Here is a 25,975-nt window from a genome sequence, read left to right as displayed (position 1 = left end):
CACATGTTATCAAATCAAGCCAACTATATGGTTAGAAAATGAGACAGTTCTAAAGAAAAAAATTGTATACGCTAGTTCAAAAGCTTCTACGTGTCAGCTCTAAAGCGTGCTGAGTATCTGGTTAAAGTGACCCATCAAAATTGGGTATTTTCCGAGCACCCTTTAACTCAGGATGTGTATTTCAATCCCTGCGTGTCTCTAACAAGAGAAGACAGGAAATTCCTGGTGCAACAGTCAGCTGAGCAAGCTTTCACTTGGTAGGTCAGTTCCAGCTGGGCCCACCATATTTTGCCACATAATAACATGAGTATCAAGAGCAGAAGATATGTATCAATAGTGGAAAGATTTTAGCTTCCAATATCTAGTAAATTTGTAAATAATTGGTTCTCTCTGAAGCTAATTCCTCCTTTTTGATACATCATTCAGTAGATAAACATGCCACAAGCACTTAACCAGCCAAAAACACTTAAAAGATTCTGGATATCTTTTTAAAAGAAATGCATAAAATGTACTGTGAAATAATCTTTGGTAGCGTTTAAAAATCAAGCTAGCATATATTACCTGCGAATCACATTTCAGATGTAAATCTCATTGCTGATGGTTTTTTTTTTCTTACTGCATAATCTTTTTCATTCTTCTAGAAAACTCCTGGTTATAAAAATCCTATGAAATGTTCCATACTGAAGTCTGGGGCAGGGGGGAGGTGGGGCAGGGAGAGTCTTAGAGCTGTGTGGGATCCCCATAGAGCTGGAATTCTTTGATATTTTCCATGGATCATCTTCTCACACCAATACAGGAATAGTCTTTAGTTCTTATAAAATAAGAAGCACTTGTATTTTCTGGTATAGAACGGCATGGTTGCTTGTTTCAACTATTTTCAGGGCCTGTAAAACAAAAAACACATTTTATTGTTCATAGTTACCCAAATGCGTTAGTTACGTGATCTTTCTTCCTTCCTCTCCTTGTCTTTCTTGTCACCACTTTATTTCTCTTCCCAGTTCCTGTTTTGCTTTCTCCTAATGCTGAATGAATAGTACTTATTAAATGTAGAACGATTTTCTTACTATTTTGGAATTTGTAAAGCACTTCAGATTTTCATGGCACCAATTAATCTTGTTGGTACCAAAACAGCTTCCACAAATGTTCAGCGTAATAAGATAAAAATCACTTGTCAGTATTCACGTGTTATCCAGCACTTCCAGAAGCTGGTCCTGTAATACTTCATAGTGAATTCTGCCTCTGCAGTAAAGTAATCCAAAACCCATGCACCTGATGACTACTATAACAGCATGTATGCAGTATCCGGCAAATTTTTCTGAAGCATGTGAGAGGGTTTAGGTCACGCACGTCACAGTGGCAGCTTTTGCTGAATCAATAGGCACTGTGTAACATGAAAATAGGTTATTTTGTCAAAATAGAAGCATTGGAAATTTCCAAAGTGATTCCTGTGACCTTTGTCAGAGGATGATACTTCTTCAAAAAGCCTGATTAGCAATTTACTTACGAGTACCTGCCTGACATCTTCCTTACAACAGCAATTATTATTCCAGCAAGAATTCCAACTGCAACTATGATTCCAATAATTATTCCAACCAGTGCAATTGTTTCCAGACCACCTGAAAGAGGAAATTAGGAATGTTAGCGTGTTTCTTATGGAGACCATTGATAAGAGGCTACTGATAGAACTGACACCATTCTGCTGCATCCCACTCCTTAGGGAAAATTTCCTTCTACCTTGTGAACTCTGAAGTAGGTTTGGTAAGTTCAGAGTTCTGCAAATGTGCCTCTGGGCTGGAGGGCTTCATACAGATGTGACTATGGAGGCAGCAACCAGGTGAACTAGAGGAGGCAGATCAGGGAGCAGGTCATGGCTCCTCCCAAAACTTTTATTTAAGAAGAGCATGGGCATGGCTAGTGCCTTCCAGAAGGGTATCGCCTGGCAGTTAAGTTCTCCCTTGTCTTTATAAGCAATTTTTCTGTTGAATACCTTTTTCAGTTTTCTCTGGTTCCCCACTCGGTACACCTGTAAAGCCAGAAAGAGAATAATTACTTAATTACTCACCCTGCTTTGTACAGGATTTTGCATCCCAATTTATAATGCTATATCCAAGGAAGACTTTTATCGACTATATCACAACGGTTTGAGGGCAGTGTAATAGTTTGTTCTTTTGATAGGAAGTGAGCAAATGAAAAGCTTGAGAGAATGAGTGCAAAAAGCTCTCTGAAGTAATAGAAAGAAATTAAAATCTAAGGGGACTGATTGTGATCTAATACATACTAGTGAAACTTAAGTGTGATCACATTAAGATCAATAAGGATATACCTGGAATAAAATAATTATAATTAAGACAAATAAGATTTTAATTGTCTGAGACTGTTATATGCTGATAAAATTTTGCCTTGTTCTCAGTATATTTGCTGTCTGTTTATAAAGGTGTTTTCTCAGTTTCAAAGTTCCTCAAGTTCCCTAAGCAGTTTGTTTTGTGTATGGAAGATTGTACAAAATCTGTTTAGTACACCTCTCTAATTCTGGAATGGAATTTGTAGCTGACTGTCCCCATCAGAAACAGATGAAACACAAATGCTGCTTTTAATTCCTTAGAAGTATGTCATCCCAAATCTTTAGCATACCCTTTGGGAAAAGTCTGAAAATTCTATCTAAAATTCAAATCTACTAAACACTGCTTCTATTATTTAATGGTAAGCCAAGACAAGAGGTCTACACTCTCAGCAGAGACAAGCAGGCTGGGAAACGAGATAAAAGCACATAGAACTTTAAACAAATGTGTCTGATTTATCGAGGGATATGAAACTGCTGTAGAACATGGACGCTTCAAAAAGAAGGTAGCCAAAGAAAGAGAAGTGTTTGCTCATAGCTGTTGTCTAGAGGTAATTGGCTTAGCCTACTTAGGGGGAAAATAGTAAATAATAGACGTACTACAGGACTTTGTAGAAATGCAACCACCACCAGATTTGATATGACTATCTCTTTGAAAGCAAAGCCTATATGCTAAAACCAAACTGACTGGAAATGTGATTGACAGACTGCCATTTGTGTAAATCGAGTTTATGACTCATGTATTCTGATATGTGAATCTGAGATACTTGTGAGCCTCTCAGACTTCCAGTATTTGTGATCTGATTTTTGAGTTTGTACTCCAGATAAAGTGCACTCTGAGCATCTGTTGGCAGCAGCTACTACTGTTCACATAAATTGGAGAAACCGTTCTTCATTTATTTAGACACTGTGCAGAATTGGCGTTTAGCTATCAAAAAGTTGGAAACAAAAAGACTTCTTTTTCTCGTAAAAGCTCATCTGACCATTTTAAAGTGAGATTCATTAAACTTACGACCAGTCATTGATACTGTTACAGGACTGGAATATCAGAGCAGAAACTACGATGCTTGTGCTCTCTTACTTTTTGTGGGTATGCAAAAGAGTGAACTGCTAAGAACAATCCAGGTCCAGAAGACGCTATACAGAGCATGTGCCCATTTATTTGTGCCCATACATTCTTCTGTACACCATCAGATGCAAAAGCAAGCTGTCTGGAAGGCAGCTAAGCAGGCGTAAGGTAAACAGGTCACAATGCACTTTATCAACCTTTTGCAGCAATCTGTTGCTCATTGACTACTGGATGGACGTGGGTGCAATCTGCTTCATAACTGTGCATAACAGTAAGTTGTGTCTTTCCAGGGAAGCAAAGGGAGACAACTTGGCAAAAATCAAGAGGCCAGCCAGTTTGTATCAATTATGTTTTCTGCATTTGAGGATCTTTGAATTGGTCAAAAAAAAACCCCAATTTTTCTGGAGAGCTGTTTGATTTTTACACTCTAATCTGAAAAGAAAGTGAAGGCTTCAGAGAGTTATTGCCTGCCTTGGGGTAGAACTGGCAGTGCACTGCTGAACAAAATGGCATAGCTACTCATTCCTTGTGTCAGCACACATCTGTTACAAAGTTAGGATGCTGAGTGAGTATTAAGGAGTAATTTTAAGGAATCTTACTTTTCCCTTTCAAAAATCAGCAACGCTACCATTGAGTGCACCTTAAGCTTGGTATTTGAATTTTCCAGATATTGTTTAGTAGCTGGCAGTAGAATGTTGATATAATAAAATAGAAATGAAAGGGTTTTTACCATCAACATTTTCTGGGTGAACTTCATAACCAGTAGAATTATGACTGTCTTCAGGTTGAGCAAATGCACTTTCTGTGGTCATCAGTTGTCCAAACTGCAAGAGATTTGTTACATTGTGTAGTCTTGTAGGCAACTACAAGAGTTGGAGGGGAAAAAGAGGGAAAAGAAAACCTCAGTACATTCAGTCTAAATGTATGAAATAAGCATTTAAATTGTTTGGTCTGTCAGGTATCCTGGTGATGCTTTTTTAGCCATCACCTGTCATCTTTGACTTGTGTACAGTGACCAAAAAAGAAAAAGAAAAAAGTAAGCCAATTTGTCTTCCCTGCTAGAGGCTTTCTAAATCACCTGACCTCCCAGCAGGACTACAGAAGGTGTAGGAGAGGACTGCAGAATATTGCAGACCTGCCTTTTTTAGTTTTGTTTTTTTCAACACTAGTTTGTCAGTTTGAAGGTAATGGAACAATACTGAATTTGAAGAGGCAAATGGCAGTGAATAAGCAGGTTATGATTGCTTTTTGCAGTACAGAACTGCCATAAACTTTAAACTTTGTCACCTTCAACCTGATTGCTTCCAAAGCAAAAGCACTGGCGTTAGATCCTTTTTGTGTTAGAATGCAAGGTTATTCTTTATGATTATTCAAAATCTAAGCCACAAGACAATACCAGGAATATGAAAGCAGGGTAACTTAAAGGAACCTGTATTTAGAATGATACTCACCAGGGTTGTTAATTCTTCAAATTCCGTGTCATTTCTGTCTCTGAAATCAATTTTTGCACTTTCTTCTCCTTCTAGAACTGAGCTTGCTGAATAAAATTTTAGAAAATGAGTTAGGATTTTATGTGGTAGTCACATGTTCTGGCTACTTTGACATCTAAATTTTGTTAAACATGAGATCTATGTAGCGTTCAATGTCCTTGCCCTTGTGCACTTATGTTTGCAAAAGTCTTTGGATTAACTTTGAATTCTGCTATTCTCTTGTACAAAGCTGTAGGACAAAGAGCTTAAGTACACATCACTTAACCCTGGCACAACCTTGAAACAAACTGGTTCCCAAATATTTTGTCAAAGAAAAGATTTTTTTTTTAGGAAAAGATTTCCCCCTTCCCCCCCACCCACCCACGTGGATGCGACTACTCCAGATTTCAAGTTAAGCATTAGCTTATGTGTTTGGAAGCATTCAAGGCCAGGTTGGACGGGGCTCTGAGCAACCTGATCTAGTTAGCGGTGTCCCTGCTCCTGCAGGGGGGTTGGACTAGATGACCTCTAGGGGTCCCTTCCAACCCAAAACATTCTATGATTCTATGATTCTATGATTCTATGATTACTTAAAGCATCTTCCGTTTTCTAAAATAATAAAAGCTTTCTCCAATCTTTCAGCTCAGTCCCAGCTGCAACCTTTATTTTTAGAACTATCATGAATGTTTATGGTGTAGCTATAGTTTAGAAAATATTCCTACACATATCTATTCAGAGATTTTTCTGAAGTTGCAAACCTTACTTGCCATAATTTGAATTTTTTAGGTAACAATTTAGGTCTCCATTTTTATTCTAGACCTGTGTATGTCACTGTGCTCTTTGGTATAACAGACATCTAAATTTTGGTCCACACAATGCTTTTTCTTTACAAATACAGTCAAACTTCATCAGTAGGAAAAATGAGATGGAACAAGGTAGAACACGAAAGATATGGATATGTGAAGATAACTGGCAGTATCAAGAAAATGTTGAAAACACAGGCATCATTTGATTAAGTTTCATGCTGATTCATAAAACTATGACCACACACAGTATGATGTTACTGCAGTGTGGTATCTCTTGAGAGTTTCTAATTCACCGTAATTATAAAGCTAGGTGAAGCTGCTTGTTATCCTGTTGCCTGGGGCATAAGAGTTCTGCTAATTCCAGATACCAGTGTTTAAATTTAAGCAAAGAGCTAATAATAGACATTGTCCTGAGCAAAAACTTTAGGCAAGAAAACCTAAAACTTCTGGAAAATTCTTTCCTGGATTGAAATTCTGCATCTAACTTCCATTTATTTCAGCAGTCAGAGCAAAAGTTTGTCCAAACATTTCCAAATCCAATTTATACTTTTTCAGCATAAAACTGAGTTATTGCAAGGAAATATTGCAATGATAGCTGAAGGTTATGTGAATGAGAACCACCTTCATTCTCTTCAAAAAGCAGAGAATTCATAGGGGGGTTGGAGAGAACCCTGGATGCTCACATATCATTTGCCTATGATGCATGTAAGGTAACAATTGTCAGCTGCTATTAAGTCAATAATGAACAAAGTGTAATCCCTTTTTCCTTTGGAAGATAGCCTCTGACAGGCTCTAATACTCTTAAATGCACCCTGCTTCTGTTCTATATGATATAGAGGCAAGTAAACAGAATTTTTGTTCTGTGACTGAAATTAGAAAGAATGGGCATTTTGCTTGATATCAGTTAAATTCAAAAAAGGGTAGACTCACTTTGGATCAGCTGCACATATCTCACTTGGAAATTACTTTTCTTTAATTGTGTGTTCCAGTTAACTTTTGTTCATTTTTTAACTGCCCATTTAAAAATGAAAATGGTATTTCAAATGAAAAAGCCAAGGCTTAATTTTGAAATAAATGGGGGAAAGAAAAGCATGAGCACTTTAAAGGAAATTTTTCATACAGAGGATGAATGATTTGACATTGGAAAAAAAATAATCTCTGTTTTTGCTTGAAACTCTCATCTGAATTCTACTGGAAACTTGCAAATATTTTTCCTTGCTCCCGAAACTCATTTTTGAATCAAACTAAAAATTTTTCATCCATCTCTAGCAATGCAAGACTGAGAGCTTTGTCCCATTGCCAAGAGACTAAACACTGATCCAAACTTAGATTTCTAATTCCATGTTTACTCAAGTAAATAGAATTTTGTATTTTTATACCTCTACAAGCCTGAATACAGATACACTTTCTATTTAAGAGCCAAAAGGGTGTGCAAGTAGTACTTTAGGCACTAACAGATGAAGAAAGTATATTCATGTTTTGCCAGCATGAGGTCTAATGTAGTGGCTAATTAAGCCAGCCAGTCTCCCCAAAATCACCTTATAACGCATGGAAGGACTAGAACAGGCCAGTGTAAATCATATTTCTAAGTTAAATGGTAAAAATAATGTTTTGATCATTTTTGATTGAAATACCCCAGGTGAGCAGCCTTGACAGTTTTCTGTTGAGATAGCATAAAGGGGGCTTGACTTTTAGATGTGTTGATTTAGCCACCTTCTAAATATCAGGGAATTTTAAGATATGGCACTACTTTATAATACTTATTTTTTGCTTATAAAGTAATGTCTCTAAAGTACAATATTGGGATTATGCTGTGTAAATGTTAAGAGTAAAGAAAGAAATAGCAATAGAGCTCAACACCGTGAATTGTGTATGGATTGGTTTACCTTGTGGTCCCAGTCAGAACTGGAAAAGCATCCTTTATTCACTAGTTGCAAAATAAGCACAGATGGAGAAAAACAATTACCAGAGAAAAACCCCAAGTAGAAAGTGAAATAAGTTTTGTATGTTAACAAGAAACAGCTTATTCAGAGAAGCTGCTTATACTTGGCATGGCAGTAGCTTTCAGCCCTGAAGAATTACCTGATAGTGAAGGCAGGAAAGGAAACAGTGTCACAGAACAAAGGTAGAGAATTAGTGGATGTCACAAAGAAACATGAAATAATTATTCTTTGTATGATAAAGTTATTGCAGATTTTTGGCAATGAGTGACATGTAGAAAACCTATTTCAGTGCATTTGCCCTCAGTGTACTGTGAGTGAAAAAAGGAGATGGCCCAGATTAATCTTGTCTAATTTTAGGTTCTTAATAAAGGTGCCTAAATAAGGTGTCTGCTTGCCCTTATCTTCTTTTATAGTCTGCAGGGAAAGATAAACACTTCCAGAAGGTAATTCCGCTCACCTGAGATTTGGGTCATCCTTGGAAGCACTGCCTTTCCTTAACTGTAAAGGGAAACTAGAATATTATGGCTCCCCTATTAACTTCCCCCAGCTCACAGATCAAACTGGTTTCTATCGATGTGGAGGCCTTGTCCCAGCCCTGTCCAGTCTGCACAATACTGCGTTCAAGCTGAGATCCTGTATTTGCTGGAGAGTGGTCCCTGGACTATATTTCCAGGTTTCTTTTTCTGGTGGTCTGAGTGGTAGTTAAGCAGACACTACTGAACTATTACCAAAAGAAAAATTGGGCAGTAATTTGTTATCAGTGTACTGCATTTGTAGGAAGGAACACTGAATACGAGACAACTCTTTGTCAGAAAGCAGTAATACAGTCAGAAGTATTTAAATGAAATTGAGAGAAACTGCTGGACGTGAAACTTCTTTCCCTGTACCCAGAACAAGGCACATATGCCGCTGACATCAAAGGGAGTGTAAATGGGCTGTAAGGGTGTACGGGCTTTAGTCATTTGTTGGTTTCATCTGATGTGGGCCAAATGTAGCAAGAGCCATAGGGTTAAGTAGTGCTTCTGCATATGTTCTTAATATTTAATCTTAGAGGAGATTGTAAATAAAAACAGTGCCTCACAGTGCTATGATTGTCTCCAACCAGCACTATGGCCTCTTCTGTTTGCAGCTATACATTGCTGCAGATGTGAATTAATCATTGCATCTCTTTCTGCCAAAGTTCCAGCTGGGTGCATTTCAGTTCAAAGTCTGCAGCTGCTATCAGGCTGCAACTTCTCACACCAGGAGAAAATTTTATGTCTTTAAAAGTTTAATACTGCTTTGAAAACATCCCATGGTTAAGCATCCCATGTCCCACTTAGGGGAAGATGAGCTCACTACTCGTTGTTATGCATCGAGTGACAGTTTACTAGAAAAGCCTCTTAGGGTTGCTTTCAAAGCACAGTGGTTGTGTTGGAAAGGAGAGTGAGTTGTAAAACTGTTGTTCATTAGCATTTCTTTCAGGTATCTCCAAAACCAACAAAGATACTTTTGAAGATGAAAAATGTCATAGGATCTTGTTTCTTTCCCAGCAGTCTGAATAAACCCGGACACTAGTGGCAAAGGCAGTTGCAAGCCTGTATTTTAGCTTAGTCCTTGAAATAGGAAGCCCTCAAAATAGAATGAGTTTCCATCTCTGCGATAAGAGACCTGTAGGTAAAAATGGCTAACCTTAAAGGATTCCCTCTAGCAAGTACTGAAATAATCTTTATTGCTCATTGTCCCTCTGCTCCTATTTAAAAAAAGGAAAAGCAGCTTCAGTTATTTATAACAGCTAAAAAAATGAACTGTCAAACTAAAGCTTTGATCTTAAAATTCAAGTTTATTTGTATCTTATCGATATCGTATTTTATCCTACCCAGCTGTGCTAGATAAGTGCTTTGTGGAATGCTTCTCTAGAAAAGCAAAGGAAAAAATTTAGTGGGACAGGTCACTTGGGAGATATCACTCTTCTGTTTAAGATATTACTGAGCTAACTCTCTGGAGTTGACTGATGTTTTTCAGTATCTGCTTCCTGAGCTGTTATAGACCAAGTGATGGTGGTAGAAGAATTCTGTGTGTTGGTCATCCTGTTTTGGCCATATTTTACTCAGCATTTATGACCTGATACAGGAATTGCCTTTCTGAGGAAGCGTTTTTCACTCACAGACCTTAATTTGACTGTGAGCAAAGTGAGCCTTAAAGTCAGTATCTCATGATTGGAATCTCATTCAGTTTAGTTCAGTGGGAACTTTTATTCACGGTGTTGGAAGTTTAACAAAAATGTATGATTTGATAAAGTATCTGCCTTTTGAATATATCATGTCTCAGCAGCAGCTCTGTAGTTTTCAAATAGAATTTTGTCTGTTATTTGGCTTCATCCTCAATTTAAACATATTCCACAGTGAGGTCCAAAACCTACCTCACCAGCTTATTTTTCTCTGAAAGTAGTTTTCCATTATTTTTCTAAAATCACTTAAGCATTTTTAGGTATTTAAAAAAAGCTTATAGGTGTACTTTTTGTGTGTGTGAAATGGTTTAACACTGCCAAAGCCAGGCTACAAAATGTTTTTGACTTTGAAAATTTGAGGTTTTGAAGAATAGAATATAGTGGATTCTGGGTTTTCAGACTTTAGAAAAGGCAAGGAAGTTTCTTAATGAGGACTGAAATTCTCATTTGTACCTGTGGCTCCTGCAAAATTCATGACGTGCAGTATCCTTACCCTGTTTGGGGCATTTTCTCTTTTTCTGTTAATTCTTTCTGGAAGTCGGAGTAATACATCATGTCATGATAAAGAAATGCCCTGGCATACGTTTAAGTATCTAGACTTTTTGTTGTTCAGGAGAAAGTACATACTGTCTGTCTGAAGCCTGAAGTGCTCAATGCAGTTTCCTTATACAAAAAACCTGACAGTTTTTCTTTATGTAACGAAGGAATCTGGATAACAAAATACCATGAACTTTGGAAAGTATCTGCCAGTAGAAAAATGGTCATGATGCACAAGGAAGGATTTAGCTCAGCCTTATTTAGAGTATGACTGACTTTGTTCAGGTATTCCATGTAGCTCATGATGACAGCATTTTGCTGAATTGTCAGAAACATTTCCTTTGGTCACCACACCCTACTACAGATGGTTTCTATTGCTGCAGTTGGCTTAGCCAAAGGAACAAAGTCAGAGTTTAAAACTACAGTGCCAAATGGCAAAGGCCCACTCAGCTGCTTCTGAAGTAAATCACATGTCCTCTGAATGTTACAATAGTCTACATTGCCCATTTATAGGATACACACAGAAAAGTAAAACATATTTTAACTGGGCAGATACAGAGAAAAATAACTGTTCAAGTGCTTGCTATATGTATATGACCCACAACCAAAATTATGAAACAAAACCCCAAGAGGAAAAGGTGGTAAATTACTAAGCTTTCTCTTATGCATGATAAAATTGGCCACAGAGCTGTGGGCATTGAGAAGGAAGAGACAATTTATCATCTGCATTATGGGACATTTAATTTAAAATATTCCTTGCAGAACTAGAGATGAGTCTTCTAAGGTTTATGCTTTTATTAATGTTGCTTTGTCAATCTCTGATTTCTTGTCTGATAAGTACACTGACCTCAGAGTTGCTATCCAATGAACGTGGGATAAAACCATTTTCTTAGTGATATTTGCTGTCCCACGACCCTGTGGCAACTGTTTGCATTCTTACGAGCACTTTCTTTGTTTTCTCTGAGCAGGAAGGGTTTGATTGGGGCAATAAGCTTGGAGTTGTGATCAAGGGGTAAGTCTCTTTTGCATCATTCTGTAAATGGCACCTAAAACTGCAGCATTATAGTATTGTGTTTATCGCTGCATGGCTGACGAGGAATGAGCATTGGAGCTAAGACAAGGAAAATGTACAAAATTTCATGTAATGGATCAGCAAGTATTACGGGATGTGCAGCAGAAAGCAAACAATCTGTGTACCAGTATTGGGCTATGTAAATGCAGATGAAAGGAATTAAGAAATGACCTCTAATACAGTCATAAATTAATCTTTTCCCTGAATCACTTCCTTCCCAAAACTTGGAGGCTGTAGCCATATGCCCTTTCACAGCTGCCTTGATGAAGGTTACTAACCCCTTGTATCTGCCAGCAGAACTGTTTGCATGATCATTTCTTAACTCATTTGTTTGAAATATGCATGCTAAACACTGCAACTGGAAACTGGTTAGGCTTTAATTTCGTTCACACAATGATTTTTGGCTAGCTGCTTTATATTGCCACACAGCAAGCAAGATCCATTCAAATATGTTTAGTCTGACTTTCTTACTAATAACATACTAGCTAATACTTGGATGGGTTTCATAGTCATAAAAACATTTTAACATGCGTATGGAATTAAGTATGTCCCCTTTACAGATTTAGCAGCAGCTCATATACAAGCCCTCCAAAGATTACATGTTTGTCTGAAATGGTGTACAGAGCTGAACTGTGCCTCCACAGAGGATTATTCTGATGGAATTTATGCTGGATGTTGTAGTGTTTGTGATCAACAAATACAAAGATGGAAAAACACAAGGAAGTCATAAAGCAACATGAGAATGTGCACAGCATCACAGTTTATATTTCCTTTGAGAGTCTTTGGCCAGGCTTCTGAGACAGTGTTTACAATAGTAAATTTGTGTCTTGTTTTTCTCATGTGTTTCTCTTTAGAATATCCCAACATACCTATTCTCCCAATCCTACATCTTTTCCTGAAATGCTGTGTAGCAAGTTGTGCGCTACACAGCTATGTGCACTTTGCTGCGGTGTTATTTCAAACTGAGGGTATGGTATGTGCACACACAAATCGGAGGAGGCCCTTTTCAAGGCTGCCCATCTGCAGCATGGATCTGGGATGCAGTGAATAGTAGGACCTGGCAACATTTGGGTTCCATCCTGTAGGCCCTGACCACATCCAGACAAAAAGCAAACAAACCAACAAAACAAACGTGCAACTGAGACAGACCATATGTTAGAGCTGGGCAAACAGTAGTCATTTCTGTGGTACGCATGTATGTATGGCTTGCCTCAAATGAGACAAGGAGGAAACACTGCATGCTTCTGTTGGAGCCCAACAGCCTCCATGCTGTGGGCTATCCTTCCTTTACTGTTTTTTTATTATCTATTAAATGCTCTTTTATCTCTCTAGGTTCTCAGCTGCTTATTTTTGCAGATGATTTACAAGTACTAGATCTGGGGTAAATGCATGGGTTCAGTGGATTACAGGAGCTGAGAATCTAGCCTCTCTGTTCCCAGTTTTCACTGTGCAGCCTGAGTTAATGAAAGGCCCACTTGTTAGCTTTCAAATATGACAATTTCTGTTGCTTGTAAAGCTACACACATTCAAAAACTAAATTTTGAGATACAGAAGAGCAAACCTCTCTGCTTTCCTAATGAAGAGGAGAAAGCAAATTTTATCTGTTCTCTGCTGCTCTCTTACCAAGCCACTGCAAAATACAGACTCACTAATTTGCAGACCCACTGATTGAGATCTAGTAAGATGTTTTTTTCCTTTTTGTGCTAATTAAGTTTTGAGTATTGGACATGCAGAGCTAGGTTCATATCATGCTAATGTAGTTTACAAGAGGCATATATGGGGACACGTATGCAAGTGCAATCGTCATTCATGATGCAGTCGGATGCAGGCTTAAAGGTTTTGTCATGCTTATTTAGTAGAAAACTGGCTGCCTTTTGGAGTCACATGTGACTGTTCATTTTATTTATTACCAGCAGTTACAGAATTTGAGTTTCAGAAGAGTTGAGAGTGGTGTGCCTTTATTGTTTATTTTTGCCACTGAACTGGCAGTGGAGTTTGGGTAAATCAAGATACTTTTGAAAAAATCCTGTCTTGTGATTTTGTCAAATCTGGTTTTTATGATTTTGAAAATCATAGAAAAGTTTTTAGTCTTTTGTGGTTGTCTGTAAACTTCAATTTCCTTTCTTACCATATAAACACCTTTCATCTGAAGTATCCTGTCCACGTGCTTACTTTTTGTCCAAAACAAATGGAAAGTAACATGACCGAGCATAAACCTGTTTAATTTTGAGACTTGCATAAGGAGTTATAATCTAGTATTTGCCTCTAGGTAAGATTAGGCACGTGGACAGTTGGTACAGCTCAAGTGATATGTGATAACTTGTTTAACAATCAGGTTAATTTTTGTTCATGTTATGTGACAGCCAATAAAGTAATCTCCTTCTCTGCGATGATACTTGCACCATGGGAAAGGTTTCAACTTAGGAAATGTGTTGCCTCTGTAAAGCACTCATTTGAATGCTCGTGCTTTTAATTGTTTGATTAATGCTGTGCCCAAGAAAATTTTAGGCCAGCTTCCATTTCAACTCATTTGGTCTGATCCTTAGCATTGGTGCTAAGATTTGCCTGAGTTTTTATATGCTGAACGGGATCACTGAAGGACAAATATGTATCTGCTAATCGTTCGATAGGAAATGCTTTAGTCTAAAAATTCATCAGCTTGAATAGTGCTCAGGGTTGTAAGAAAGATAAAATACTTGGGTGTCTCAGTCAGGATTTAAACCATGAATAGATAACACAATTAGAGCATGTCCGAATGTGTCTTAAGTAGATAGTCATGTGAGAGTTGTTACTACGTTTTCCTTCTGTATTTTTTGCTAATTTCTGCCATTAATTTTATTTGGAAATTTACATATGAAGAACAAAATTAATTAATCAGTTAATTTTCTTCTCCTCTTCCACAGCAATATTGTATTGTATGCTTTTACAGCTTTGCTATGTCTTACTTTATGTGACCCAATTAAAGAAGCTTTTACTATTTTTTTTGGAAACCACATTGCTGACTGGGACCAAACATTCCTGTGAAGAGTACCACAAATCCAGGAAATTTCAAGAGAAATCTTCCTTCATTTTTAATTTACTAATGTTAGATGTAATTTTGATGTTCTCTGTGAGCAGTGAAAGTTTACGCATTTCTGACTTCTCCCTTAAGATTCATAGGTTTTCACTGAAATGTTGTTCATAGGTTGGCTGATAGTCCTGTTATTGGGTCAGTGGTAACTGCTATTTTTCAATCACGTTTCTAGTTCACAGTTGTCCTGAAATGGTTTCTGCACCTCTGGCTTTTTTGTAAAGTTACAGCAACTCAAAGACAGCAGATGCTAATGAAATTTCTCAAATTGTGGTTCATTACCTGGAAGGGGGAAAATGCTATGCTTACAACTAGGATCAAGAGCTGAATTCAGTTTATTTAGCAATTCAAGGAGGAATTTGGAACCAATAATATTCCTTTTGGAAATATGCTTCCTGATCGAAACAAACCTGCTTTTCTTGATTCAGTCTCAGTCCAGAAAATGGAGTGCCCAAATACAACAAAAGGGTAGCTGGAGATTTATTTATGGCCTGATCAGGGTTAAGAGGTATCAGAACCTGACAAGGAGGCATTTTTTCTCTAAAATCCTCAGGCCAAATTGTCTACTCCAGAGGTTCAGGTATCTGAACTCCTCCTAGTACCATATAAGCCAAAAAAATTCTCCATCTCCATTGTCAGTGCAGTCACAGATTGCTGAAGGTGGCATTGTCATTTTAAGTCTGTTCTAGCTTGTAACTGCTGATGGTTATCAGTAAACAGCAGTGATACCCACGCTAAATATTTGAGACTTGCTTATTTTATAGCTGAAGTCTCTTTTCCCAGTGTATCCTTTGGCAGTTACCCTAAATGATTGGTCCCATGTGAAGAAAAAGTCATAAAACCTAAACACACAGAGAAAGCCTTAGATACTGTAAACTATGTTCTAGATCCAACTGTGGATGCAAACTATACTGGTAATAAAACAGAGGTAGACTTTTGCAAGCAGGAAATATTTTGACATTTTTCTGGCTAGTAGGATTTCAACCTGATCGTTGCTCAAGTCTGAGTTGAGAGAAAATATGCTTAAAAATTCCCCGAAAGCCTTAAGATGAAAGACCTGTAATTCTGGTATCCTAGAAACTGCTTAAGGTAATTCTATCAAATGGTGGTGGGTTTTGCCTCATTTTTAATGGCTTTAAACTTTGCTACATTTAGTATTGATGCTTTTTAAGGACAAGCTAGCTGGGTGAGCCATAAGTGCTTATCCCAGAGAAAGCCTAGGAAGTAGTATCTGGGACTTACCTAATGTCTGTTGATCTTAGATTTTCTGTGAGATTTTGAAGCATAACTCCACACTTGCAGCCTCATATTCTGACATACAGATCACCAGGAATTCCCATTAGAAGTTTCAAGCCAACATCCACACATACTGTATATTGATATAGCTCCATTATTTCCAGCAGAACGATACTGACTGTCACCAGGCCAAAACAAGGTCATATATTTCAGTTAGGGTCCCCAAATCCAAGTCAGATAAGCAGATTTATGCTTTGGAAGACTAGTGGGTTGAGTTTCAGGTTATTTTCTCAGAGTGCTAGCACTTGGAACATGTTCCGTAGCAACGGTAGCTGTATTTCACCACTACAGGCGTACTTTCTGGTTGCACATACATCATACATTAGGCACATCGCCTGATGGCAAGTTCATTCATAATGACTCGAATACTACGCAGAAAGACAGAATTTGTATGTGATGTTCCTGGAATCAAGTACTGCTCAGGGTAATTCTGATTCACTGTTAATAAATCAGACTCTTCTCCTTTAGCAGTAAATAGACTTAATCATCTGTTTTACCTGAAAGTGTATATTGTATTTTTCTTATAAAATTCAAAAGAAATAGTTTGCCAAATGAACAACTTCTGAGTAGATATGTAATGCTTTTCAAATTTTAGTTTCCCTCACTTGTACATATTGCTTATGGCTAAGACAGTATTAACAAAACCATGCATATAAGGCTCAAATTCTAAGCTGTTGTAATGCCTCCAAGTACAGAAGCTAAACTCTGAATGGAAAGATTTACAAGTTACTTTCATAGAGAGTTTCACCACCTAAATGTCAGCTACAACTAAATTACTGCTTGCAGTCTCCTTTGCATATATTACAGTGAAGCTGAAGACATTGCCAAGGGCTGTTGATGTAATGCCTTCCCAGACTGCTTGTACCGTTCTCCTCCCCTTACAGACACACACAGAAAATTCTTTTCTAACAGAGCACAACTCAGCCATCTGAAAAGTTTTGATGTGTTTCTTTCCTGATTACAGCCATAGTAGATGCCCAATAGTAGCTTAAGAATTCAAAAGAAAGTTTTATAAACAGGACAGAGCAACTATATTGCCTATGAGTAAGCACACAAACTGTTAAATTACAGGAAATGCCTGGAAATAATTTTAACCAAAGTTTCTTCTTACCTTCTTCAGCAAGTGCTATGAAAGGCACGCTCCCTAGAACGAAGATGAAGAATTGAACTTTAATAAACATCTTTGGTCTGCTTAGAGAATAGCTTTCCAATCCTGAGACCAGATGGATTCAAATTCTGGTTAATTTTTTTAGAGGCAGGGGAGAATTGAGATCACAAAAAGAAATCAATGCAAAAAAATAGTTTGGTATTCCAAATATTCCTTTAACTGCTGTAGTCTAAAGGGGGAAGGTTTTCCCAGATGATAACTATACAGCTACAGAAAACTGAGTGGAGTCGGCATTATTTTCTTTAGCCGAGGGGTGGGAGCATGCCTAAGGTGGTCCTCAAAGAAGAGCCAGGCCCGCCCTCTGCACTCTGTTTGGTCAGTACTAAAATTATGATCTCAGCCCAGTTTAAAGTTACAGGAGCTGTTGTGGCTTTCAGAAGACTTTTATTTAGCAAAGGGGGAAAGGGTATTTAGGCAGAGAGAGGTGTTAAGGGAGTTCCTTCCCTTCTGCAAACTGTCCTTAAAAAATATTTAAGGAACAACACTAAGGACATTTTTCCTGTTATTTCCAGCAGTGAACTGATGTTTTTTTCATTTCAAAGTGAGCCCCCATGTTTATCTGAGCAAGTGTGGTAGTGAATGTGCATTTAGCGATACTGAAATAGTTTTAGGACAGGTTATTTAATTCTGCAGTAAATAGTGTCTGAATTTTTCTGCGTGTCTCTCTTGGCTTGTGTCCTCAAGTGACGTCCTTGCTGTAGTCTAGCATTTACCTCTGCCCACAGGCTTGCTGGCCTCAGTGTGCTCATATCACCCGACAGAGAGAGAGGATTTTTCCTTTTCATATGTAACTGTTAGTAGTACAGTTGTGCAATGGTCTGTACAAGGCTTGTATATGCTTCTGCGCATCAGCGTTGCATAGATGGCATCTATGCAAGACTAGATGAACACTCTAACAACATATGTAATATACTTTTTCTCACAAATAATGGTTGTTAGGAAGGAGGGCTGAAGCAGGACTTGCAGAGCAATTATTTAGATTAATCCTTTTCTGAATCTTCCCTTGTCTTTGGCAAGTAATAATCCACTGATTTACATCTATTTAGGAATGCGGTGAGTTTTAATTGGTGCTCACATGTGAACTAACTGTACCAGTGTGCCACGTAGCTGAGTGTGTGTGAGAAGTATGTGACCTTCTCCCTCAGTTCCTGTACCTTGAAGTCCTGCAGCCCTAGGACGTCAGGCATAGTGTCGCAGTAGAAGCATAGATTTGTTCCCTTTCTGCTGACAGTTGTGGAGGAGGTAACCTCTACGAAGAGTGGGGCAGACTTGTGGGAGAGGTTTTGTCTTTTTTTAAAAACAAAACCCATATAGTAAAAAAACCCACCCAAAACCAAACAAAGAAAAAAAACCCTAAAACATGGCTAGGTTGTTTTGCTCAGTGAATGTGAGTCAGAGCTGTCATTAAGACCCCACAACACTTTGTGCTATAAAGGAGCAAAGCAAGTCTTAACGTAAGCAGTGATACTGTGGTGCAAAGAGAGCTGCAGGTGGGGAATGCAACACCTTCCACAGGCCTTCTCTTTACTTTTGAAAGTGATAGGTGCCAAAGGAATTTGATAGATAGAGGTATAAATTATGGTGCTATAATTGTGTTCTTTCTGTTGAAGATCACTAAGAGAGTAGGATGAAAACAGTCAATGCTAATGCGAAGAAACAACAGGCAATATTGGCTTATTGTCTTTAGAAAAACAGTAAAATAAATATTCCCATGTGCTAACTTTCAGTATGTCTTGAATTTGAAATCTGGGATTAATTATTCCTCAATAATGCTGCTTCAAATTTATTTAAAAGAATGTTTTCTTATTGGGAAATGCCACTCACGAAACTGAAATTTGCTAGGGGAGTATGTCAGTTTTAATGGGTCTTATTTTGAAAAAACTAAACACATCATTTTTTACCTTATCAGAATGGAACGTTTGGAATTCTGTATGTATTTTCAGAAAAAAAAATGAATGTAGAACACTATGAAAGACAAACTGGAACAAACAGTGACTTTTTAATGTTAACAAATTCTTATCAGGAACAAAAAGAAGGTATTTTTAGGATTTCATTCAATTTTCTTCAAAGGTACTCTGAAGATTTTTCATTTTTATGATTATTCTTATAAATGAATTTGTCTCAGGTTTAGGAAAAAGCCTTTCTAAAGAAGGATAAGCTGTTTGCTGAATTAAATAATTTCTTCCTTTAAACCGTACTGTATTCTGGGTATAGAACTGGAGCTCTTGAGATTGGAGATGTCCAAGTTCCAGTGGCTACTTCAGCACTTCTAAACATTTTTGTTATTCTTCCCAATGAGGAATAGTTTCTCCTATACCAGCCTATTTCTCCTGCTCCAGCCTGTTCCTCAAAGAAAAGCTCTTTAGATAAATCTGTTGAACTATGAAGAATTTAATAAAATCAGCTTCTATCCTGGTATCAAAGTGCAACAAAGGGAAAGAAATTTGCCTAGAGATGCAAAACAAGTTAGTGAAAAAGCTAGGAATGTCTTACTAATTGTCATCTCGGGATGAATTTGTTCCTTAAGGACAACCACAGCAGGAACTTGCCTTCTAGTGAGGACAGCGCGTTGCTGAGTAAGGAGATTAAGGCTGGGAGTCATTGCTGAGCCTTCTGATTTAAAACATCAACAAAATTCTTTCAGAAGAGCCAATATACCCTTGGGAGAGAGTATGGAGCCAGAGAGAAGGGAGGGAGCAGTTTTCCTCTGAACTGTACCAAATTAAGGGGTTTTAATGAAACTATAGTTCACTGTATTATGATTCTGTTAAGCCAATAGGTTTTGTGAAAATAAAGGGGTTAATCTAAGGTTCTGATTTAATGGTCCATCTACATTTAAAGCAGCATTTAATTATGTGGTCTATTTATTTCAAAATAGAAGGTAAGCACATACCTATATGCAAGTGCATATTTCTGCTGATTGGTAGTGGACCTGTGCATGTGCTCAAATGCTGTAGTGAAATGAAGTTTAGGTCTATGCAGAGACTGCAGAGATGTTGTAATTTGGTCTTTTTTGTTCTGGGCATGTTATGACGATTCCCACAAATTGCCAGGATATGAGTGCATGGGTCACCCACTTTTTTACTTTTTTTTTTTTTTTTTTCCAGGCAACTCTGTGTGTTTTTAATCACAGTGGTTTAAGGGAGGAGGTGGAAAGGGTCTAGAGTACAAGCAGCCCTTATGTTTTCATTTCATAATCTGTTCTTTCTGTCTGACCGTATCAGTCATTTGCACAGCCTTGTGAGAGGCTTAGGCTGTCTCTAGTTCAGTGAGAGCAAAGAATGAAACATAGCTGGGGGAGTAGAAAAATAGTGACTAGGTCCTGTGAAGTGTCATGCTTCAGTGGCAGAAGTCGTGTGGGATGGTATGTTTTCCCCTGAATCAGTCAGTGTTGCAATGTGAACCCGGGAGCACTGAAGTCAGTGGAAGACTCCCTGTTGTCATAAATGGGCTTTGAACCAGACCTTTAAACAGCAACTCCAGCATCAGCAAGGGCAGCCTTGCCACTGATTCCATATAACTCTGCTGCTAAGATGGATGCCACGCAGCTTGATTCCTATGACTCTGCATAACAGATTGCAGTATTAGGGTTGGTCAGTCTGCCTAAGTATACTCTTCCGAAAGTGTAGTGCTTTATGATAATCTCTTCCCTGGTATTGATTTGGCCTTATAATTGGCAATTTGTCTGGAAGTTTATCCTGGAGTTGATTGTGTTTCTCTGCTGAATGAAATAATCTGCATGTGTACATTTAATTCATTTACACTGCAAAAACCCAGCTCCAGATTTCCTTTCCCTGCAAGTGACTATTACTATAATCCAGAAAGTAAGGAATACTACGTAGGGCAAAGTGTGACAGTGAACTCTGGGGACAATGATGATTCAGCTTCTGGGGTAAATGGGCTGGAGAGAAGAAGGGACTGTTGTTACAGAGCTCCAGGTGTAGCATGAATCTGTTAATTGTACTTAATCCCAGATGACAATAAAATTATTACCATTTTCCTGAAATATCTCCAGAATGATTCCCCTTTTCACTACAGCTATCTCTAGAACACAAGGAATTACATATATCAAGGTTTAAACTTTTAACAGCTGTATTACCAGAATTAATATTTGATTTTTTTTGTGTTTGATTTTTTAGAAACCCTTTGAAGACACCTGCGTCTTCTAGGACTGATGTTTAGGAGTGCCAAGCATGCAGAGCTCCTGTAAATTGTCTGAGCCTGTGCATGCTTGTCCCTTATGCAAACTGGGGCTCCAGTGTCTCAAACTGGACAGAAGAGCGTTTCTACAGTTTTGGGTTACATATCAAAAGAAGCTGCCTAAACATCAGTTAGGAAAATGCAACCTATGAGTAGAATTTGTTTTCTTTTTTCACTTCCAGAAGAATTTGTTTTGTGGACACTCTCTGCTTGTGACCTACAGTGTTTTCTAAGACTAAACCTATTATCTAAATGATTCAAAACTGAGACGGGCAATTCGATATAGCGTGATTTGCTGAAAGATTACCTCAAATAAAGCAAAGTTGCCTTGCTGAAAGCAAGCCATGAAAAACTGTAGCTATCATTCTGGGTCTCCTCCTCTTTCAAGTAATAGAACATTTCCTCAAAGTGAATCGGGTGTTTTTGTATTTCAGTACCTGCCAAAAGGGGTGGGTTTGGCTGCAAAGGGAAAACAGGAAATGGCTTGAAAATTAATAAAGCTTGCAGAAAACAGTTTTTATGTTTCTGACCAAATATTGCAGGGCCCACAGCTGCCCCTGGGGTACAGAAACAGGAAATTCAGCAACAGAAAGAGACAGTATCTTTTTAGTTACAGAGCAGATTTGCGAAGGGTATCATCAAATTGGATGCTTAATTTACACTTTTCAAGTGTATTTTTAGTAAAAAAGTAGGAAGAGAAAATATGGGTTTACTTTCTATGGAGATATTGTAAGCTAAGATTTCACTTGTACTGGAGATGGTTCTATAGAAAGAGAAGTTCTAGCAGCACATGGAGCTGCACATTCATGGAAAATTCTGTAATAAGTCAGGCAGAAGCCAGGACATTCAAATTTGTCACCATGCTATGATCTCTGACAACTTGTGGGACAACAGAGATAATTAGGATATTCCTTTCATGAGATGAGACATTTCTGTGGCCTTTTTATATGTGTGTGTATAGAGAGAAGCCGTCTGTATGTGTACATGCACATCAGGCCTACATAGTGGGCTTTAAACTGAGAGTATGGATGATTATATTCCCATCTTACAGAGATATTTACATAGAAGTCAAAGATTCTAAGAAGGCTTTGCAGAAATACAGATGCTTGCCCTCAGAAATGGCTGTTAGCTTCCCTTATTCACAAATTGTTGAAGTCCATCATACTTCTTCATTGATTTGGGTAGGCCTTAAACGTCTGTGGCTTTGTGGTAGCTTTTGGTTTTGAGTCACTGTGCTTTCAGTTTCTAATTTCTGTATGTATGTATGTATAAATGTATTTCATATGCAAGAAATGAGAATACATACTAGCTTCTATTTAGGTTTTAAAATGGCAAACCAGAAGTTTTTCATTGGGCAGGTGTCAGGGAATGGGAGAACTGGAAGATGCTGCTTTCACTCTACTTTTCAGGCATCCTTTCCTGACTGACAGGGACACCACTTTTGTTGTGAAGTCAGACAGTGATAGAAGAAGAAGTAGTCAGTGATACAAGACAGAAGAAGAATTCACTGTTTGAAAAGTAATATGTGTCCTATAGGAAAGGATTGTATTAGTATTGACAAACTCAAATATTCATATTCTGCAACTATTTTTAAGATAAGCAACTATAAATCAAATCCTGTTCCTTGGCCATCTGTGTTGCTGACTGTAGAATATTATGTGCACAGATGTGTGAGCAACCCTAGCTGTCAGATGTAGAGAAGATTATTGAATCAGAAAATTGCAGTGATGCTTGAAGTTGGAGATCTTAAGCTAGAATAGTAATGATATTTATCAGTCAGTTTTAGAGATGGGGTTAGATTTTCAGCTGATATAACTCCAGAGCTTCACCAAAATCAATATATACCAGTGTCACAAACCAGCACTCCAACCTATGGGGCATAGAGGCAACCTAAAATATTTTATGATCTGATAAATGGGCACACACTGAGCCAATGCCTCAGCAGGCTGATGAGAGAAAGCAATTCTGAAGCAGTCAGGTCCCATCCTAGCCAGGAAATCAAGATGTATTGAATTGGCTCTCAAGAATAAACAAGTATTTAAGGAAAAAGAAGTAAGCATTTACACTTGCAATAGTTTCATTTTAGATTTATGGGGAATTGTGGTTTGCACAAGCTGCTTTTCTCCATGATGCCATTTCAGTCAGTCCTGAAAAGGCTTGATTAAAACGGGCTGGGAGAGGGAAAGGGTAGACAGCAATTTTATGTAAGAGCAAGTAAATCTATGTAAAATGTCAAGATTTCTCTATGATGTTTGAAAGTCCATGGTTTGATGTTGAAGTGACTTTTTATTTCCTGCTGTTATAATTTCAAAATTCAAATTGTTTTGATTAGTTTTGGTTCATTAGAAGCAGATGAATTTGGGCCGTTTAACACAAAAGTATGGATTTTAATCTTTTTTTTTTTTTTTTAATTAAGAGTAACACCATTGCCTACCTGAAGCAAAATACTGGTTTGAAAGGAGTAGGACACATTTGGTAGACAGTCCACACTGCCTTTCTCAAGAGGATATGGAGGGGGGTTGTTTATGAAGACCCCTGGAACAGAGCTTCTCAGCTGCTTTCTCAATAAAGCTTTCTCCTGAGAGAGTGGAATTCTCAGGGGGCACAGTGCTGAAAACATAAATTTCACTGAATGCAACAGGTTGCATACAGTGCAAGAGCTGACTGTGGGGAGAGGGCATGCTCCCGAGAATACACTGGAGTTGTTGGGATTTCTGTCAGTAAGTACTTTATCCAGAAAAAGTCTTTCCAAAGTCTGCCAGCAGTTGTATCTACGTGACATACAATGGAGTGACTCAGAGTTAAATATGGCATGCCCACTCTTTACTACTTTTAAACCTGTGGATGACCACCATGTATTTAACAAAAAAATTATAAGGTTGATGTAGGTTTTCTTAGGTCAGGAGTGTTCTTTTAACTAGAACAGTTATATAAGGAAAGCAACACAGCAACGGAGTCAGAAGGGGGGAAAAACACACATATACTGTGTACTTGGTGTCTCATTTATTACAGAATGGTTCTTGGAGTTTGTTTCTTAATACTTTCAAATACTTTCACTGTTTTTATAGTGAGTTTATACAGAACAAGCAAATGCCTGTCATTAGGAATGTACATGTCCTAATTTTTTTAAATACACATTGTGTTAGTGTGCTGAAAACACACCAAGAAATGTTGTAATCCTGACAACGTGGCTGAGGTCACACCTGCTTGGAATTTGAGCAGAACCCAGCACAGTCCCTGTACTATTTGAAGCCATACCATGTCCTTGCAGCCAGGCCATCAGCTGCCTGGGCGTCTTCTGCATGGGACAGGATTTGCCTGGGTTTACAGGGAGATGGATGGAGTAAGCCACACAAAGTACATGGGGGCAGCCAGTTTTTCTGTGAATGAGTAATTGTCTCTTTGAATAAGCTTGTGTGTGTTTTAGAAGAAAGGAAATGCACATGGATGAATAAATGAGAAGTGCTATCCCCATTAAGTTCCATGACAAATTACAACTCTGATTTTTGGGGAGGAATCACATATAAAAGAATGTGGTTTCTTTTCCTTTCTGTATACAAAGCATGTTCCCAAGAACAAGCAGCTTCATGAAGGGAGTGCAAAGATGAACAAAAGCTGGTGGAAAGAATAGTTGTGTTTCAAATGGGGAGAGGGCAGGCGGGGACAGAAAAGCAGGCTGACTGCAGGGATGGATACTTCTGAATATGTGGAAGGAGTGAGTACAGAGTGATGTTCCCCAGTGGCCCTTCCTGACTCTGACTTATTTCATAAAACTGGGATTTATCTGCAAATAATGTAGATGAATAAACAGGAAGAGACCATCTACATGGTTCTCTGCAGCCACCAGAGGGAGTGGTCTGTTCACAGGTACTGTTTTCTTTAAAACACGGTCACTGCAGGGCTGGATTCTACCACTTCCCTAGTCCCAGTGAGGAAACTGAGCACAGGAATATGTTCCAGACAAGGACGTTTTTGGGTTGCAGTATTTTTGCCGCATCTTCAAGCAGCAGCATTTTTTCCCACCCCGGCTACATGTCCAAATGGGTAATGAAAATACAAGCTTCAGTGAAGTGTTTGGTGAGATAAATAAGGCATGGTGATCTTTCTACAGCAGAAACCATGGGTTTTCTTGAAATGATGGCCGTTGTGGTGGCCCCAGCTCACCTTCTGACTGGCAACCAAATTCAACAGATAGTAGTAATTGGAAGAATTTTATTAAGGGGCAAAGCATACCTCAAATGAAAATGAAAAATCAGGTTGGGGATCATGGATGTTTCAGCTATTTTGCAAAATCTGGATTCATTTGCATATTATTGTGCTGACATGTAGCTGAATCATGTCCTGTAATCTCTTAAAATGAAATACTATACCACTGAATTTAATAAAGGGTCTCAGCCACAACTGCTAATGCTTGGTCTAGGAGAAATACTAGACTAACAGCATAGCTTTACAAATATTTTTGCCAATGTTTATAATACAGATTGTTTTCCTGAAAAATGAAGTGAATAAGTGTCATAGCAAGGGAAACAAGAATGACAGAGGACACCAAAAAATCTAAAGAATGTTCATCAAAGTTAAAACAATTATCAGATTCAGGGCTTGATTATTCTCTGAACTACACTATAAATCATTTATGTCTGGATAAAATGAAATGACGACTTGAGAATGTGTAGAGGGGTGGAGTCTTGAGAATGCGTGAGTGTGGAAGGTGAACCTAGAAGAATGCGATTAAACTGGAATTCACAAAGATAGACCTTATCTTTGCATTACTCAAACCATTCCATGAGATCACTTTGTG

At 38.1% G+C, this 25,975-nt stretch overlaps 1 protein-coding gene across 1 annotated transcript; it reads right to left on the bottom strand.

Moving 5' to 3' along the window:
- Nucleotides 1-1,500: 1,500 nt before the first annotated feature.
- PDPN (podoplanin) lies at nt 1,501-16,990 on the bottom strand. The gene is made up of 5 exons (XM_009646468.1): nt 16,921-16,990; nt 4,859-4,944; nt 4,138-4,270; nt 1,988-2,023; nt 1,501-1,616 (listed from the first exon to the last, which is right to left on the bottom strand). Exons 1-5 carry the CDS (start codon nt 16,988-16,990, stop codon nt 1,501-1,503), a joined length of 441 nt encoding a protein of 146 aa, XP_009644763.1.
- Between the last annotated feature and the right edge of the window lie 8,985 nt (nt 16,991-25,975).

The sequence above is a fragment of the Egretta garzetta genome, unplaced genomic scaffold (genome assembly GCF_000687185.1).
Source record: "Egretta garzetta isolate BGI_Z169 unplaced genomic scaffold, ASM68718v1 scaffold69, whole genome shotgun sequence".
Taxonomy (NCBI): domain Eukaryota; kingdom Metazoa; phylum Chordata; class Aves; order Pelecaniformes; family Ardeidae; genus Egretta; species Egretta garzetta.
This window is presented reverse-complemented; position numbering and strand designations above follow the sequence as displayed.